Source organism: Toxoplasma gondii, chromosome X (assembly GCF_000006565.2).
Source record: "Toxoplasma gondii ME49 chromosome X, whole genome shotgun sequence".
NCBI lineage: Eukaryota > Apicomplexa > Conoidasida > Eucoccidiorida > Sarcocystidae > Toxoplasma > Toxoplasma gondii.
In genome coordinates, this window is record NC_031478.1 from 5,697,835 (window position 1) to 5,712,479 (window position 14,645).

At 55.5% G+C, this 14,645-nt stretch overlaps 2 protein-coding genes across 2 annotated transcripts; one reads left to right on the forward strand and one right to left on the reverse strand.

Moving 5' to 3' along the window:
• Positions 1-437: 437 nt before the first annotated feature.
• Positions 438-2,111, reverse strand: TGME49_237080 (hypothetical protein). Its single transcript, XM_002369019.2, has one exon. The coding sequence runs from the start codon at positions 1,855-1,857 to the stop codon at positions 691-693; it is 1,167 nt and encodes a 388-aa protein (XP_002369060.1). The 5' UTR covers positions 1,858-2,111; the 3' UTR covers positions 438-690.
• Positions 2,112-4,374: 2,263 nt separating this feature from the next.
• Positions 4,375-14,326, forward strand: AP2X5 (AP2 domain transcription factor AP2X-5). Its single transcript, XM_018780481.1, has 5 exons — positions 4,375-7,709; positions 8,067-10,661; positions 11,176-11,232; positions 11,783-11,900; positions 12,959-14,326. The coding sequence occupies exons 1-5, from the start codon at positions 5,793-5,795 to the stop codon at positions 14,188-14,190; spliced, it is 5,919 nt and encodes a 1,972-aa protein (XP_018635774.1). The 5' UTR covers positions 4,375-5,792; the 3' UTR covers positions 14,191-14,326.
• The last annotated feature ends 319 nt before the right edge of the window (positions 14,327-14,645 follow it).

Below are 14,645 nucleotides of genomic sequence, written 5' to 3' on the forward strand. Positions count from 1 at the left end.
ACTTATGTGGATTGTTGCCGCCATCGAGGTCTGTGGTAACACAGGGACGTGAATAGTCACGCAGATAGCGAAAGAAATATGCGTACAAAGTAGAACAACCGCGATAGAGTTGACTGTTTAAGCTGGCACTCGACTCTTCTGCGGTTCGACAGGCACGGATAGGATGATTACTCATACTAGTACGCTTGACACTGGGAATTCTTATTGTAACACCGCATAATGGGCTCAGAATTACTACAGATACGATATATGCATTTCGATAGATGTGAAAGACTGCTGGATTCTAATATCCTATGGGCATTCATGTTCGCTTGGAACTAGCGAGATAAATGCTACTCGGCTGTTTGCAGTCAATTGTAGGCTACCCAGGAGCATTCAGTGAAGTGTTTGCTGATTCGAACGATAGGACAGTTACCAACATCGACTCAACAATGGAGTAGATCTCATGCCGGAGTTGATCTTTTGCATACTTTCATTTCCTCTAGAGAAAGCAGTCCTACGTTTTCTGCAAGTAGGTCTTAATGGAAAGAAGTATGGCGCACGAATTAATGTCTGTTCGGGGCAAGGATGGAATGTTTGAAATGGGTCGAATCAAAGCACATGTCACGACGTCGCTATTTGGTGCATCGTTTTTTTCTGAACAAGACGAATATGAAAGAAGAGATCAAAAGTCTCAAACCCCCTTGCAGTTTAGTAGCACGCACCACCGGTGCTGCAGTACGGGGTGGCGACGACCGGGTAGGCAGCAACCGGGTAGTAGTATGTTCCACGTTTTTTCAGGTCACGCTCCTCTTCCTCTGTCTCAGTTTCAGTCGCAGTGGACTCCTCCTCGACAGCAACATCTTCCTGAGCTGCCAGGCGGCGCTTCTTGCTAAGAGTAGTGATAGGAGTGTATTTGGATGACGACATAGCCTGATGGTATTTCTTCGACGGGAAAGCGGGGGTCTTCTTATGAGCAACAGGCGCGGCCTTCTTCTGAACAGGCGTGGCCTTCATCTGAACAACCGGCTCAGCCTTCTTATGCATAGAGGCTGCACGGTACACCGGAGCAGCGACCTTCTTTTGAGGAGCGGGGGCCACGTACTTTTTTGGGGCAGGGGCCACGTAAACCGCACGGCTCTTCTTTCCCAAGGAGCGCTCTTCAGCACTCTGCTCATACACAGCCTCCTCTTCCTCGCTCATGAACTCCTCGTTCATATCTTGCTCTTCACCGAGGTAGCGAGCACAAGATGAGCCGACACTGCAGTACGGGCTAGCAACGACCGGGGTGTACGCCACATAGTAGCCACTGTTCTTCTTCAGCTCACGTTCTTCATCATCGACTTCGATGTCCGAGATGGAAGTTGCAGTCGATTCCTCTTCGGACATCTCGGGAACGGGCGCAAGTCGGCGATACTTCTTCGACGGGGCAGCTTGCGTGTACTTTTTCGAGGCGGGGGCAGGCGCGTACTTGGACGACATAATAACTGGGGCCTTCTTGGCAGGCGCGTGCATTTTCTTGGACGGGGCGGGTGCCGAGTACTTGGAGTGGGCAACTGGGGCCTTCTTCTGCACAACAGGAGCCACATACTTCTTGGGGGCAGCGACGTAAACGGCACGGTTTTTCTTGCCCAGAACGCGGATGGGAGAGGTGGTCTCAGGAATGAGGAAAATGTCGTCGGTGCTATCTTCTTCAAGATAACGCATGGGCGCGGTGCTAGATTCCTCTGACAGTTCCTGGGTCTCCTGAACGGAAACATCCTCCATCTCGAGCATATCAACACTGTCAACCATTTCGCTGCTCATTTCCTCTGCCAGAGCTACCATTGGGAGAGCCAGAGTAAGCCCGAAAAGAGATAGAGCAACGGCTGCCTTCATCTTGGATAACAAGAAACAAACCGAAGAACTGCACCTGCAAACACTTGGCCAGCTACAAGAGATCGAACTCTTCCGCAAAAGTACAGTTGGCAGCCTCGTTCTGGCTCACGGTGACTTGAGAGTCAGAGGAAACGGAAGTAAGATTGATTGTTGTGATCATTGTGGCACTTGGTTCTTAACGTTATCCGTTCGACGTGGGCCGTCAGTTTTTGTCTTCGAGACCATGAGACAGGAGGGAGAGAATCCCAGAGCGACGGGCTCTTTTTGTTGCTCTAGTCCACTCCCGCGGTGCCAAAAACTTCCGTGGGCCGGATGCGCGACAGGAGCACACAAAAACATCTTTACTGCACCTTATCTACAAGTCAAAAGAAGTTATCGTACTACTGACAGATCGACTGCCTTCGTTTTACTTGCAACTACCCCTCGCACTGCCAGTGCCCCAAGTTTCTGCGGGCCCCAGCAGACAAAACCGTCGGCGTTTGAAAAAGATCCAGCTACGAGGCTGTAAAGCCCATCATGATCTGGAGACCTTATAGATGCGAAACGCGGGAGTTTACAACTGGAGGACAGGACACTTCTTCCCCAGGATGTTTTCGTGCAGAAGTGGTACAGCTGCGGGGGGCCAGATCAGAACGAATGAATCCACACAGGTTGTGGTGCTAGTTAGATGAGACCCGAAGTCTCGTTGTCTTTATCGAATCATCAGCCGACTAGACTTTCATCCCGAAAACATGGTATGAGGTGCAAGAAATTGCAGCAGGACGCGAGAACATGGACATTTTGCTGTCTTCGCATGTGCAGGCAGGCAATGCTGTTGTCTTCAAAGCATGTGGACTGCCGTTGGAAAACACTTGGGACCAATGAGTGATCCGCTACCATGGTTTCCTGAGTAACAACGCAAGCCAGTCTAGTTTGCTGGACCTAATTTCTTTATGAGACATGGGGGACGCCATCAGCTGGTGAATTTCTTGTCTGTCTCGGATGGAACACGCTTCTGACAACTGGAATAGGGTGAAAATGCGGACTTCGAAGGTGTTGAACTATCCGACTACGCAAATGAAAGTCGCTCAACTCACATCTTTCGTTGTGAAATGGAGATAGATGGGAAGAAGGGAGTCCGCAATTGTCTAGGAAAATGCTGCCTCCTGACGTGCCGACACTGTCGCATTTACGAATACTTTTCGTACGACACTTGCTGCGAAGATGCTGCTACTTCGATAAGTGTCTGTGACCCGAAAATATCCACGCGTCCTCGACGTAGGCCTCTTTGCTTGACGCTTAGACAGGGATAGAGTGGCGACCGTTGTACTCTACCATTAACCCGCGGCAAGCACCGATGCGAGGAAAAGCCTCTGCCTCACCATTGTGATCGCTGTGAAGGGGTAATAGATATGCTAGGCCTACTTCTGCATCTGGAAGAACAAACAGATTCTGTGGACGTACAGTACTGATTTTGTGTGGGTCGACGCGGACGAGTAAAGACCTACGCCAACTGCATAAAGTTGCGTTATGGGCGGGCGCGAACTCTCGAAGATCGACGGGGCTTTTGGTTCGCTGGTGCAGCACACTCCCGAGATGAATAAGAGAACTAAGGTGCAGCACATTTTACGTTCACACTGATATCTTACTTTGGACTATTACCAGACGCACTCCGCCTGCTAACAGGTGTGTGATTATCGCGTTACTCACCCGTGCACTACAGATTTTTTGTGTCTGCCCGTTCAAAGTCTTGTGGCTCGGCATGCACTTCCAAGTACCCAAATACTTCATGAAATCCAATCGTTTTCGAGGTTTTTGAGGAAAGGCTCACGATGCACATTGCAGGTGGAAGTACCGCGACAGTGCGATGTAGCGAGGCACCACCCCGTTGCAGAGTGTCTCGAGGACAGAGAAACACATGCCACACCGCCTGCATATCAACATGCTTGTCTAGTTGATCATAGCTGTTCTAAAAGATACATGCAATTTCAAGCTGCAGCAGGCTTCCATTGACCGAGCAAGTACTGCAGGAAAAGGCACTTTTTTTTCTCCCGCCGCTCGCGCACGCTCCCTCGCACCCCCCCCTGGCACGCGGCCAGGGAGCCACGCCTCCAGGTGATAGCCACAAGTTCGTGTCTTCTTGACGCGGACACGCGCGAAAGTTGGGAGGAAAAGGGATTCTGGTTTCAGGGAAATGTCTGGGACATTTTTGCTGTCAGAAAGGCGACTCCAAGAGATTTTTTTCTCGCACAAGCAGGGAAGATTTCCTCTGGTGCCGCGTCTGCTCGTGCGAAACTTCGGACTTGACGGGTAAACGACTTCCAGAGTAACCGCTGAGTGTGGCTGGACTCCCAGGTATGACCCCCTCCTCATGTCCGCAAGTTCACTTTCTCTTTTATCCGAGGAAGTCTATCCCGTTGGAGACAGACGGAACGCTTCACCTTTTCCCGGTTTTCTCTGTCGTTTTGCGCCGTTCGCGTGTGTCTATTTTTGAGAAAAGAATCGTCAAGGCAAGCGCTTCAGTTGCCCCCGTGTTATACAAGCTGCATCCAGGTCTTGGGAATCTGCGTCCGGAGTCGTCCGGTCGCGCTGGCTTCATCCCGCGCGTGTCCTTGTCTCCAATTCCCGTGTCTTCTTGCCTTATTCGCCATCTCCGGATCCCCGCGCTTTCTTCACAGCGGCGTTTATTGAATTTGTCTCTTTCTCTCACATCTCTGCGTACACGTTTTCTGCTTGATGCCTTCCGATTGACTCTTCATCTGTTCTCCGTCGCCGTGCATTTGTTTTCGTTTACGAGACACACTCGCTACAACATCCCGTCGTCGCTGAAGTCAACGAGGCCAGTCGCGGGCTGCTCCCGGCGATCCTCATGGATTTTTTCACTATATCCTCAGAAGTCAATTGACTACAACTCCGGAGACGTCCGTGTCTTTTTTGCTCCGTTTTTTTCGGTGGCACTCTCCTACCAGGTTGACTGTGCCTCATCGCATACCGTTCCCTGCGTATTAAGCCAGCGCCGCATCCGTGTGGAGGGAGTTCCTCGTTTCACCCTGCATACGACGGCTTGTTTTTTTTACGCAAAGACGTCATCATTTCTTGAGAAGGAAAGTGTCTTTCTTTACGCCCAGACACCAATACAAGATCCCGAAACTTTGAGCTGACCAGCTGCGTGTCCTTGTCTTCTTCGGCGGGCCTTGTCTTGTCAACCAGACCCGTTCCCAGCTCTATGCGGCGGCGCACGTTCGCAGGAGGCAGTAAAAGATGGAACTTTAGACAAGGGAAACTTTGGTTCCCAGGGGAGTTTTTTTCGATAAAAAGCTACACCTGGTGCATCCAAACCAGTGTTGTCTACCAGGGTATGTGGTGTTCTTAGTGGACAAGGGCAAAGCTCCACATACAGCGTCTCGCCAGGCAGGGCGTCGCGCACGCAGGTACCTCACCACATATTGTCTGTAATGCTTGACGGGTTTTCAAGGTTCCCTTGCGCAGTAAGGGCACACCACAGGGACTTTTATCTCGGGAAGACATTTCTAGGTCATCTGCATTTGCCGAGGTTCCTCTTTTGCCCCAGATCTGTAAAATCGGCGTTTCTGCGCTGCCAACTGGCTCGCGGTACGCTGTCGTGGCACACCGTGTGACACGATTATCGGGCACAGAAAACTTTCGATTCCTGGCACGTAAAGAGATTTTGCGACGGTTGACAAATGTTCTGTGTTGTGCAAAGGAAAGCCACGTTCTCTCCTTGTTTCAAGTATTTCTACGGCGCGGTTGTGTCTCGTCTTTCGGGATTCGACGTCTGTTGGTACCCCCGAGAGAACCGGGTCCGCAAGTGGCGCTCCGTTTGAAAGAGTTCTGTCCCGTGAGATATCCAAATCAATCTGTGATTTAGGTGCACTCACCCCAGAGTCGTCATTTCCGTGAATAGGAGTAGCCAATTCCGCCTTTTCTGCGGCAAAATGGCGACTTTCCAAATCGACGCGTTAGACATGGGCTCCGAGGCTGGAGCGGAAAGCCAGACGTTGGACAGGTCCTCGCCGTTTCCTTTCTCCGTTTTCAACTCTTCCGGCGCCGGACGGTGGGAGGACAGTACCCACAAAGCTCAGGAAACAGGTTTTTATCCTTCGTCTCAAAACGTGACGAGAGATCATGCTTCACCATTGTTTGGACAGCCGCCATTTAGTGGTCAAAATCCAGCTTCTGCTTGCTCCACCACAGGAACCCCCCTTTGCCAGGACGATGGGCGCAACGGCTTTCTGCACGCCACTCAGTCTCACGGCTACCCATCAAAGACTTTGTCACATGAGTTTTCCTTACCGGCGCCAGAAGCGCACAATCCAGGCGACGCTGGCTACTACCGAGCCAGCGTCCAGCGCGAACATGACGGGTGTACAGATAGCGCAGGGATGGAACCGACAAGTGTCACTCAGCAACGCTCCTCGAATCAGCATTCGACTGTCAAAGACCAACACACCCCACCGTGGTTCCAAAGCCCGGCGCCTGATGGCGACACTTCAGTTCAGTCGTACGGTTACATTTTAGCCTCTCAAGGAGTCGACTATGGCTTTCCGGATACGTCCTTTCCGCCAATGTACCCTGTGCATCACGAGGCGAACTCGTCATCGGTTATCCGGAATCCTCAGGAAAACAGAACAGAAGAGCCCGGCTCGCACCCGTCGGCTTCGCCACATCCTTTTTCTCCAATGCCTCGAGACACCAGTGCCACGGGCAACGGAATGCCGCAACATGCAGGAGAGGATTCCATCGCAGAGCGAATGCCCCCGAGCGGAAAAAACTCTAGACCGGCGGGACCGATGGAGTGGAACACCGAATTTGCAAAGGCGGAGAACTCGCTGAAGGCGGCTGCGGAGGAGCTGTACTCTCATTTGCCCGAATCTGCTCAGCGTCCCAGACGGTCGCCGTCGCCAGATTTTGGTCACAAGTCCTCCGGCAAGGGGAAAGCCCGCGCACATCCGTATGCGATTCCTGTGAGTTCGTCCTCCGGAGGGACGTGGTCCTGTTCTTCCGTGCCACCCTTCTGTCTCCCAGCTGCCTCCTCCGAGAATCACAGACAAGCGGAGAAGGGCCTCGATCAAGAAGCCAGGGCTCTGACGGAGGGTTTGTCTTCGGGCGAATGCGTGTCTGGATTTCCACTTTCCTCCGATATGGAAGGCGCCAGCCCTTCACTGGGAGCAAATTGCAGATCGAGCGGGTACACTCTGTCGAGAAAACCGACAGACAGCACCACCCATCCCAGCTTTTCTTCGTCCTCTTCCCAATCGTTCAGTCCGCCTCTCTCCTCGAGCCGCGACAGCCCTCGCCTCGAGCCTAAACCCGCGCCTGGCCAGTTGCCTGAGGACCAGCAGCGAGCGCCAGAAGACAGAGGCTTCCTAAGATTTCTTCTCCCGCCTCGACAGGAGCGCCAGGAAGGGAGCGAGGACCCGTCGCTTTTCTCTGGCGATGTGCAGATGCAAAGAACAGATGTTGAGGGAGACGAGAGGCAGGTGCCTAGAGTTCCCACAAGTGCTGGCGGTGAACACATAGAGGAGGACCACCGGAGACAGGGACAGCTTGAGTCCGCTGGCCAACCCGCTGCTTCCGGAGCGCCTGCCCAAAGGCTTGGTGAAGGGGCAGGGAGAGGAAGTGAAGAAGTGAACGCTCTGGGTGTCCTTCGAGAGTGTCTAGGGGAGGACAGACAAGCTGACGAAGAAGGCGACGCGCATCGGAGGGCACTGGAGGCCGAGGCGCCGCCCTCAGTGAAGCGGAGGCGGGGACCTGCACAGCCAGCGAAGATGTATTTCCACAAGAAAAAGGAGGCATGGCGAGCTGAAGTTCTCATCGATGGAACGAAACGCCAAAAGAGTTTCTCTTGCAAAGTAAGTCGCCCGGAACGTGCGGGAAGAGACGCGGGGTGAAAGTACAAGCCAGGCGGTCCTATCTTGTGTTTGTATCGAGCGCATTTGTGTTCCCTTCCGCTCCTCAAGCGCCTCCTGGCTTTCTTCTCCACGTCGTTCCTTCCACCTGCTCCGTCTCGGCCTTTTACGCAGGTGTTTGCGTGTGACTCCTGTGCAGGTGCCACCCTTTTGCTTCTGCTGAACGGCGCTTCGCTGCATGTGGCTTGCGAAAGCGCCGTCTGGCTTCTTGCGGTGAAGGGGCAGCCCATTCCCAAACGAGAAAGCCACCTCGGAGAGCTAGTGCAGTTCTGCGTGTTCTTCTGCCTTTGTCTTTCGCAGGTGTACGGTGAGCCACGGGCGCGGATGCTGTGCGAATGGGCCCGACGCTTCGCTCGAGACTTTGGGCGACTCCCCTCCAACCAGGACGTCGCCAACTACATCCCGTGTCTGCCAAGGTGTCGGCCAGCGCCTCGCGGGAATGACGACCGCGGCGAGCCAGCCACGCAGCACTCGGAAGGCTCGTACTTCGCTTCGTTCCCTCACTCGTTTGCAGCCCACGCCGCGCCTCCAGATATCGACGCGGAGGACGGGGCCTCCGCAGGCCCGCCATGTCCTCAGGGCCCGTTTTTTGCGGGCGGGGTAGGAGCTCCTGACTGCGTGCAGACTCATGGCCAAATGCGGATGTTCAACTCGGCGCAGGCCAATAGCCAGGGAGGGGAATTCAGGCCATTCTTGACCCCCGAGGGGTGGAGAGAGACGGACAGCAGCAGAGAGATGTGGCAGAAGGCCCACGGAAGCGGAGAAGGCGCGGGCACAGTCGAGATATCTCAGAACTCCGACCAGATGAGTCGAGCTCAGATGTACCACCCCGCTTACAGCCCATACGGCCAGATGCCGCAGCAGAGCTACTACGCGCCGCAGGGAATGGGTGAGAGGCCAGACAACGAGGTTCTGACCTTCCCAGTGCAGCCGGCAGCGTCCTTCCCCATCAGCGACGACACAGCGTGGTCTGCGCGGCCTGAGGCCTTCTGGAGCGCAGCAACCGCAGCGTCCCCGCACCAGCCACAAGCGTGGATAGACGGGAGGCGCAAGGATGAGGGATTGACTTCGTTCGAAAACTTCTTTTCGGGCGGCCCGAATGCGCTCGGCTGGCCACAAGGCCCCGTGCAAGGTGGCGAAGAATTGCAGCGGCGCTTCGCATGCACTCAGGACGCGAGACAAGACGTTCAGACCGACAGGGAGAGCCACGCGCAAGGCACAGGTCTCCGTGCCTCGCCTCCGGACTTTTTCTACGCTGACTCGAACGCCTCGAACGCACCACGCGTCGGGCCTCAACCCTTCAACGTCGAAGCTGAATGCCAGGAACGCATGCGCGTAGAGCGCGCGCGGGAGGGGCGGGCGCGCCTCGGAGAGGTCCTCGAGCGTCAGTCTCAGGTCCCGGTGGAGAGCGCGGGAGACGGTTTCGAAGTTCAGTTTGGTAATCCGCGACCCCAGTCGTTTTTTAATACACACTTCTGTGGGCCTGGCGGGCCACACATGCCGCCGTTCCAGATGTACGCTTCCTCCGACCAGCCGGGGGCTCCGCCTCAACAGCTTGAGCAAGCTCTTCGAGGCGGCGCCGTGTACCCTAACTTTCTCGATGGTAGGTCCCCGCAAAAGGTCCCGCAGACGTCGTGCCCGCCTTCGCCCTTCTCTTCGTCGACCTGCGCCGGGGCGAGTGTGGCGTCGTTCCCTTCTTCGTCTGTCTCCGCGGCAGGCGTCTCCGGGTCTGCGCTCGCCGCTGCAACAGAGCTGCCCTTCTCTCCGTTTCCTTCGCCCTTCATCTCTGACGGGCCCCTCCCGCCGCTTCCCTTTTCGGCGCCGCCCTATGCGAGTTCGGGCGACGAGGTGTTCCTCCGGGCTCCCCCCTGCATACCCTCAGGACAGGCAGGCGGACCCAGCCAGCTGTCGGGACCCTTCTACCTTTCTTCGGGGTTCCTAGACACCAGCGCGCCCTACTACTCTCCGCCGGTGCCCCAGGGACATGCGACTCCGGCTCCCCACTTAGGAATGTGTTACCACCCTTCGCTCGCTTCGGGGTCTACTCACGGCAGGTTTTACGGCCAGGCGCCTTGCGACAGGTCGCAGCACGCATGCGCCTCGGGGCCGACTCTCGGGGCTGTCGAGCTGGCGGCAGAAGTCGCTGCGACGGCGCTGTCGACTCTGGACAAGCAGAGCTTCGACTCTCTCTTTTTGCAGACCCTCCAGGAGCTGAACTGCGAGAAAGGCGGGGCGGCAGGTTCTGCCGACCGTCCGCGGTCTCTAGATCTTTCCTTCACTGTCCCCCTCCCCCTTCTGCACCAGGCCAGCAGCCTCTTGAACCAGATGGAAGACCCCTTCTCGGGAATCGCCCTTGACCCCTTCGGCCAGGGTGTAGCCACCTTGGTGCTGCCAGCCACGAGTGACTATTTGCATCGTCTTCCTTTCGTTGGAGCCTCAGCGGTGCTTCCGATGGGTCGCCCCGCAGGCGGTGAGTCGTGTTTCGCTCCCCCTGAGGCGAGTGGATGCATCGAAACGGCGCCGAACCCGCTACGAGGCGGCGAGGTCAAAACCGGAAGCGTCTTCGGAGACACCGGGGAAGAGACACGGCCAGGTGAGGCGGACGCAAGCAAGGCGAGTTGCTTGGAGCGGTCCCGCGCGGGTGGCATGGGCGAGGAGGGGGAGGGTGAGAGACACCGCAAGACCAGCGGTTGTGGCGACGAGGATGAGGAAGGCTTCAGCGCCTTTGTACAGAAACGAAGAGAAATGAACATTGCGGCGGGGGCGCGGTTCGAGGAACTTGACGGCCTAAAAAGCCTCACCAGACCCCGAGGTGGCAGAACCAAGCGGTTCAATGTCGGCAAAAAACCCTTCAGCGGAGTCCGCGGAATCTACTTTCAACAGGGAGCTTGGAAGGTAGGCGATTACTTCGGAACACACAGAGTGGTCGAACACCCGGCAAAAAAGAGACAACACTCTGTGTTCGCAGACGATCAGACTCAGCAGCATAAAGAAAATGACAAGGCCGAGATCCTGAGTTTCAATGTTCACCATCTCCCGACATTCACTCTGGTAGCGGGGCTTCGGCTTCCCCACCTGTCTGCGCCGCTCAAGGAGCTGACTCAGCTGGATGTCTGTGGGCACCTCCGACTGTATGTACACATGAGACGGGGGCGTACGTGCGTATACAGATGATGGGAGGTGAAGAGGTATGCCGGTCGATTGGCGTCTGCGTGGGTTTGATGATATTTGCTCCCGGCTTTTCGAGGTCATTGACGCAGTTCTCTCCACTGCACAAGGCGTATGTAGGACGCACTGTCCGCGCCAGTGTGTCTGTCAATGCCTCATTGTCCGCATGCCTCGCTGGACGGCCTTTCTGATTCACCAATAAAGCATCAGGTGGAGTTCTCGCGTGTTGCTGATTTGTCAGGTCCGCTACCGAGGTGACCAGGAGGAGGTTTTGAAGGTCTTTCCATACGCCAGCGGGGTGTGTCTTCACCTTCGACCAAAGGATTCATCTATACGTATTACCTGTTTATACCTTTGTGTGTCGTTATCTGTCTCCATCTCTTGCATTTTCGCTTCTAGCTTTATTATCCATAGCCATGTCTACCTGTTTCTGTCCATCCACCGATCTGGCTGCAGTGGGCGCGTGTCTCTCTCTTAGATGGTTGACGTTTCGTTGCCTCTGCGCGGAGGCCATGAAAAGCACAGTCGAATCTGGACCGAGTCGTTCAACTCGTAAAATCTATTTCCCGGGGAAGGCTTATGGTCGATTTAGTTTTACTGGTATATATTTGTACTTACAGTACTTTATTCATACTGTTCGCTGTATAGATGTACTAAATAGGTTTGTGATTATCCTCACTGGTATACGCATTTCATTGTGGAGATAGAATTTGTTGACAAGAATTATTCTGGATCTTCAGTGACTGCACCAGACCGGGACACTAGACGCTGCAAATACCAGTGGCGCCCCGTTCCTGCTTTGCCTCCTATGCATGCGGTTTTTCCTTTTTTCGGCGTGCAATTCTCAGGACTTCGACAGTATGTGGTTCCAGTTTCTGCTGGCTCGGCAGTTCCTCCGGCAAGTCATCGCGAAAGGCCGCCAGCTACACGACAGCGACGGAGAAGGTCTCTCGGACGAAGAGCCCGGTAAATATCGAGCGAAACATTCACGCATAAGATATTGATGAGCTTTATAATTTCACCACCGTTTTTGTGGTATAGGGACTTCAGAGAATGCAACGCAGAGTCTCTGCCGTGAATCGTGAGTTTCATTTTCCGATGCTGGCTTAGAGTAACCACCTGACGTCCTCTACCCTGCAGAGGAGCAGAGAATTCCGTAGATAGGAGTTGAACAGCGCGTCTTCCGTCTCCTCTGTAGAAGAAGCCTGTCTCCCCGAGAGCTACAGAAACAGGGAAGCAAGCGAGAGTGTCCTCTGCTTCGCGAATGCCAGAGGGCTCGTTTCCACGCGGCTGTTTCTGAATCTTTCGCCTCTGTTGTAGCAATATGCTTGAGGGGGAAGGGTGGCTCGTGAGTATCGGGGCACACTGTGGGAGATAACTTTTATCGAGGTGGCAGGTACCTCGTGGCTGTTCAGGGACGAAACTGCCTTCCCTTGCTGCCTATCTACAGATCTTTCCGGGGACCGGTGACTCTGCCTGCCTTGAAGTTTCGATTTGCCTAAATGTGAGATGAGTTGTTTCCTCCGCCCTTCGGGCGTTGTCTGCACCCTGGCCGTGGGGTGTCGAGACGGCTGGACAGCTCGTGTGGCTCGCGCGTCACTCCGTCATTCGGCCGTTCCTCGCTCCCGCGGCTGTGTTCCACTTGGAACATGTGGAGCTGGCGCTGGGGCAAGCTCCTAGAGTTCCGTTAACGATCGTTGTGCCGCGAATACACGTTTTTCTTGTCGCTTTCGCTCTCCGGCCCCCGAGGGGCCGTTGGGTACTCGCCTGCAGTGTGGTGTCTCTTTCAAAAAAACGACGTCCAGCCCCGAGAGGTGCCCTGTGGCGCGACCTGCGGGCACTACGTCCACGAAGGACGGTGAACGTCTTTTTTCTCTCTCGCGAGGCCTCTTCCGGCCTCGCTGCACCCTCGCCTGCCGTTGTCGTCTGTCTGTGGTCAGAGTCGTGTTTCTTGTGTCCGTTGTATGTTCTGTCCACCGCTTGATTGTGTTTCCCACCTGTTGAATTCTGTCTCGTCTCTTCAGCGTGGATTCTGAGGCACGACGCAGCGAGTGCGAGTAGTGCGACTCGGCGTGCGGACTCTGGGCGGCCTCGGCGGGGACTGCAGGCGTCTTCTTCTTCTTCGCGTTCATCTTCTCTCTCGGCGTCTCAGTCTCGACAGGGGCGGCGGTCGGACGGGTCCTTCGTGGAGTGGACGAGCGCCACTGGTCGGCGTCGCAACGACCCGTCTGCCGACTCGCGTGCTTCTGGAAGAGTTGGGAGAGCTGTTGCCCTCAGCGGAGCTTCGCTCGGTTCCCTCGGAGAGACAGCTGCAGGCGAGGGCGCCGACACGACTGGGGGCGCGCTCTCCTCGTTTCTCGGGAGAGACCGCAAGTGCCAAGAGCGCGGCCCGAGTCAGAGCGGCGCATGCAGACGGCTGGACGCGGCCGTTGAGAGTCTCCGTCCAATCTCAAGCACCGACTTCTTCGAGCCCATTTTCTTCCCCGCTCTCTTCGGCCCCGCCAGCGAAAAGTGGGGTGTGCGCGCCGACAGAGTCAGGGACGACGTGGAGGACCTCGAGAAACAGCGCCTGGCTTCACCTCATGCCCGCGGAGACAACGGAGACAGTGGAGACAGTGTAGCCACGATGGAGAAGAGTCAGGGCGAGGCCGCATGTGGAGAGGGCGAGAAGAGAAGAAGGCTGTCCAGAGAGGTCGAAGGCTCGCACGCCTCGAAGGTTGGAGAGGTGGTGGAGGAACTTGACACCCTCGAGAAGTGCCGGAGAAGTCTTTGCAGCCAGGAGGAGAAGGACAGCATTTCGGACTCGTGTGCAACGGAGCAGACGGTGGGGACCGGCAGAGACTGTGGAGAGAAGCCGGAGGTGGAGGGGAGTGTTTCGCTTGCTCTGGACTCTGCGTGCTCTCTCTCGGCGTTTTCCCTCTCGTTTGCGGGATCCGAGAAGAACGTAGGGGGAGAGCCGCAGGTCGAAGACGGGAGAGAGGAAGCCCGAACGCGAGCAGACACGAACGACCACAAGTCCGCATCGGTGTCGACAGACGCCTTTGATCTCTTGCAGGAGCCGACGTTCTCGAAGGCGACTTCTCCCACGGGACCCTCGAGAGAAAAGGAGTTCCAGCTCGTCGCCTCGTACCCTTGGGATCTTTCTGGGGAGATGCTCGCGAGAAAGGCCAGTCCTGGGTGGCACTCGTTGCCGCACCTGCCTCTTCTTCTCCAGGACCGACACGACCGAGTCCTCGCTTCCTCGTTTTGGCCCTAGGGTTTCGCCGCGCGTCATTGGGGGGTGGAGTCGCATTCAGCTCCCGAGTTGTACACTGCCTATATATATATATATATATATATATATATATATATATATTGTACGATTGAAACCAAGGCCCTCTGGAAGCGCCAGCGGGCCGCGAACGTAAACAGCTTGGACTCACGAGAGGAACGATATGCCTGCTTTCGAGAAGTCGCTGAGGTGCTGTTTCTCGCTCTGCGACAGAAGACACTTGTGTGTGTTTTCTCTGATCCTTTGTTCTCGCCTTCCCACATTTGGGGGCTCCGTTTCGAGGCGAGCGCATGTCTCGGGCGTTTGGCGTAGGGTCACACGCTGGCGACGCGTCGAATCCGATTGAAAAAGAGACATTAAACGTGTCAGGCGCTTCTTTTTCTGTCGGAAGGCGCGTGTGTAGATGCCTGGAAAAAGTGCAACCCTGCGAACTCGAGAGC

What these genes read in the sequence shown, in the direction of transcription:
- TGME49_237080 (XM_002369019.2), bottom strand. Translation starts at nt 1,857, where the DNA reads ATGAAGGCAGCCGTTGCTCTATCTCTTTTCGGGCTTACTCTGGCTCTC.
- AP2X5 (XM_018780481.1), top strand. Translation starts at nt 5,793, where the DNA reads ATGGCGACTTTCCAAATCGACGCGTTAGACATGGGCTCCGAGGCTGGA. An exon ending in TCTTTCCATACGCCAGCGGG is followed by an intron (nt 11,233 to 11,782) that starts GTGTGTCTTCAC and finishes TGCAATTCTCAG; the next exon opens with GACTTCGACAGTATGTGGTT. An exon ending in TCTCTCGGACGAAGAGCCCG is followed by an intron (nt 11,901 to 12,958) that starts GTAAATATCGAG and finishes TCGTCTCTTCAG; the next exon opens with CGTGGATTCTGAGGCACGAC.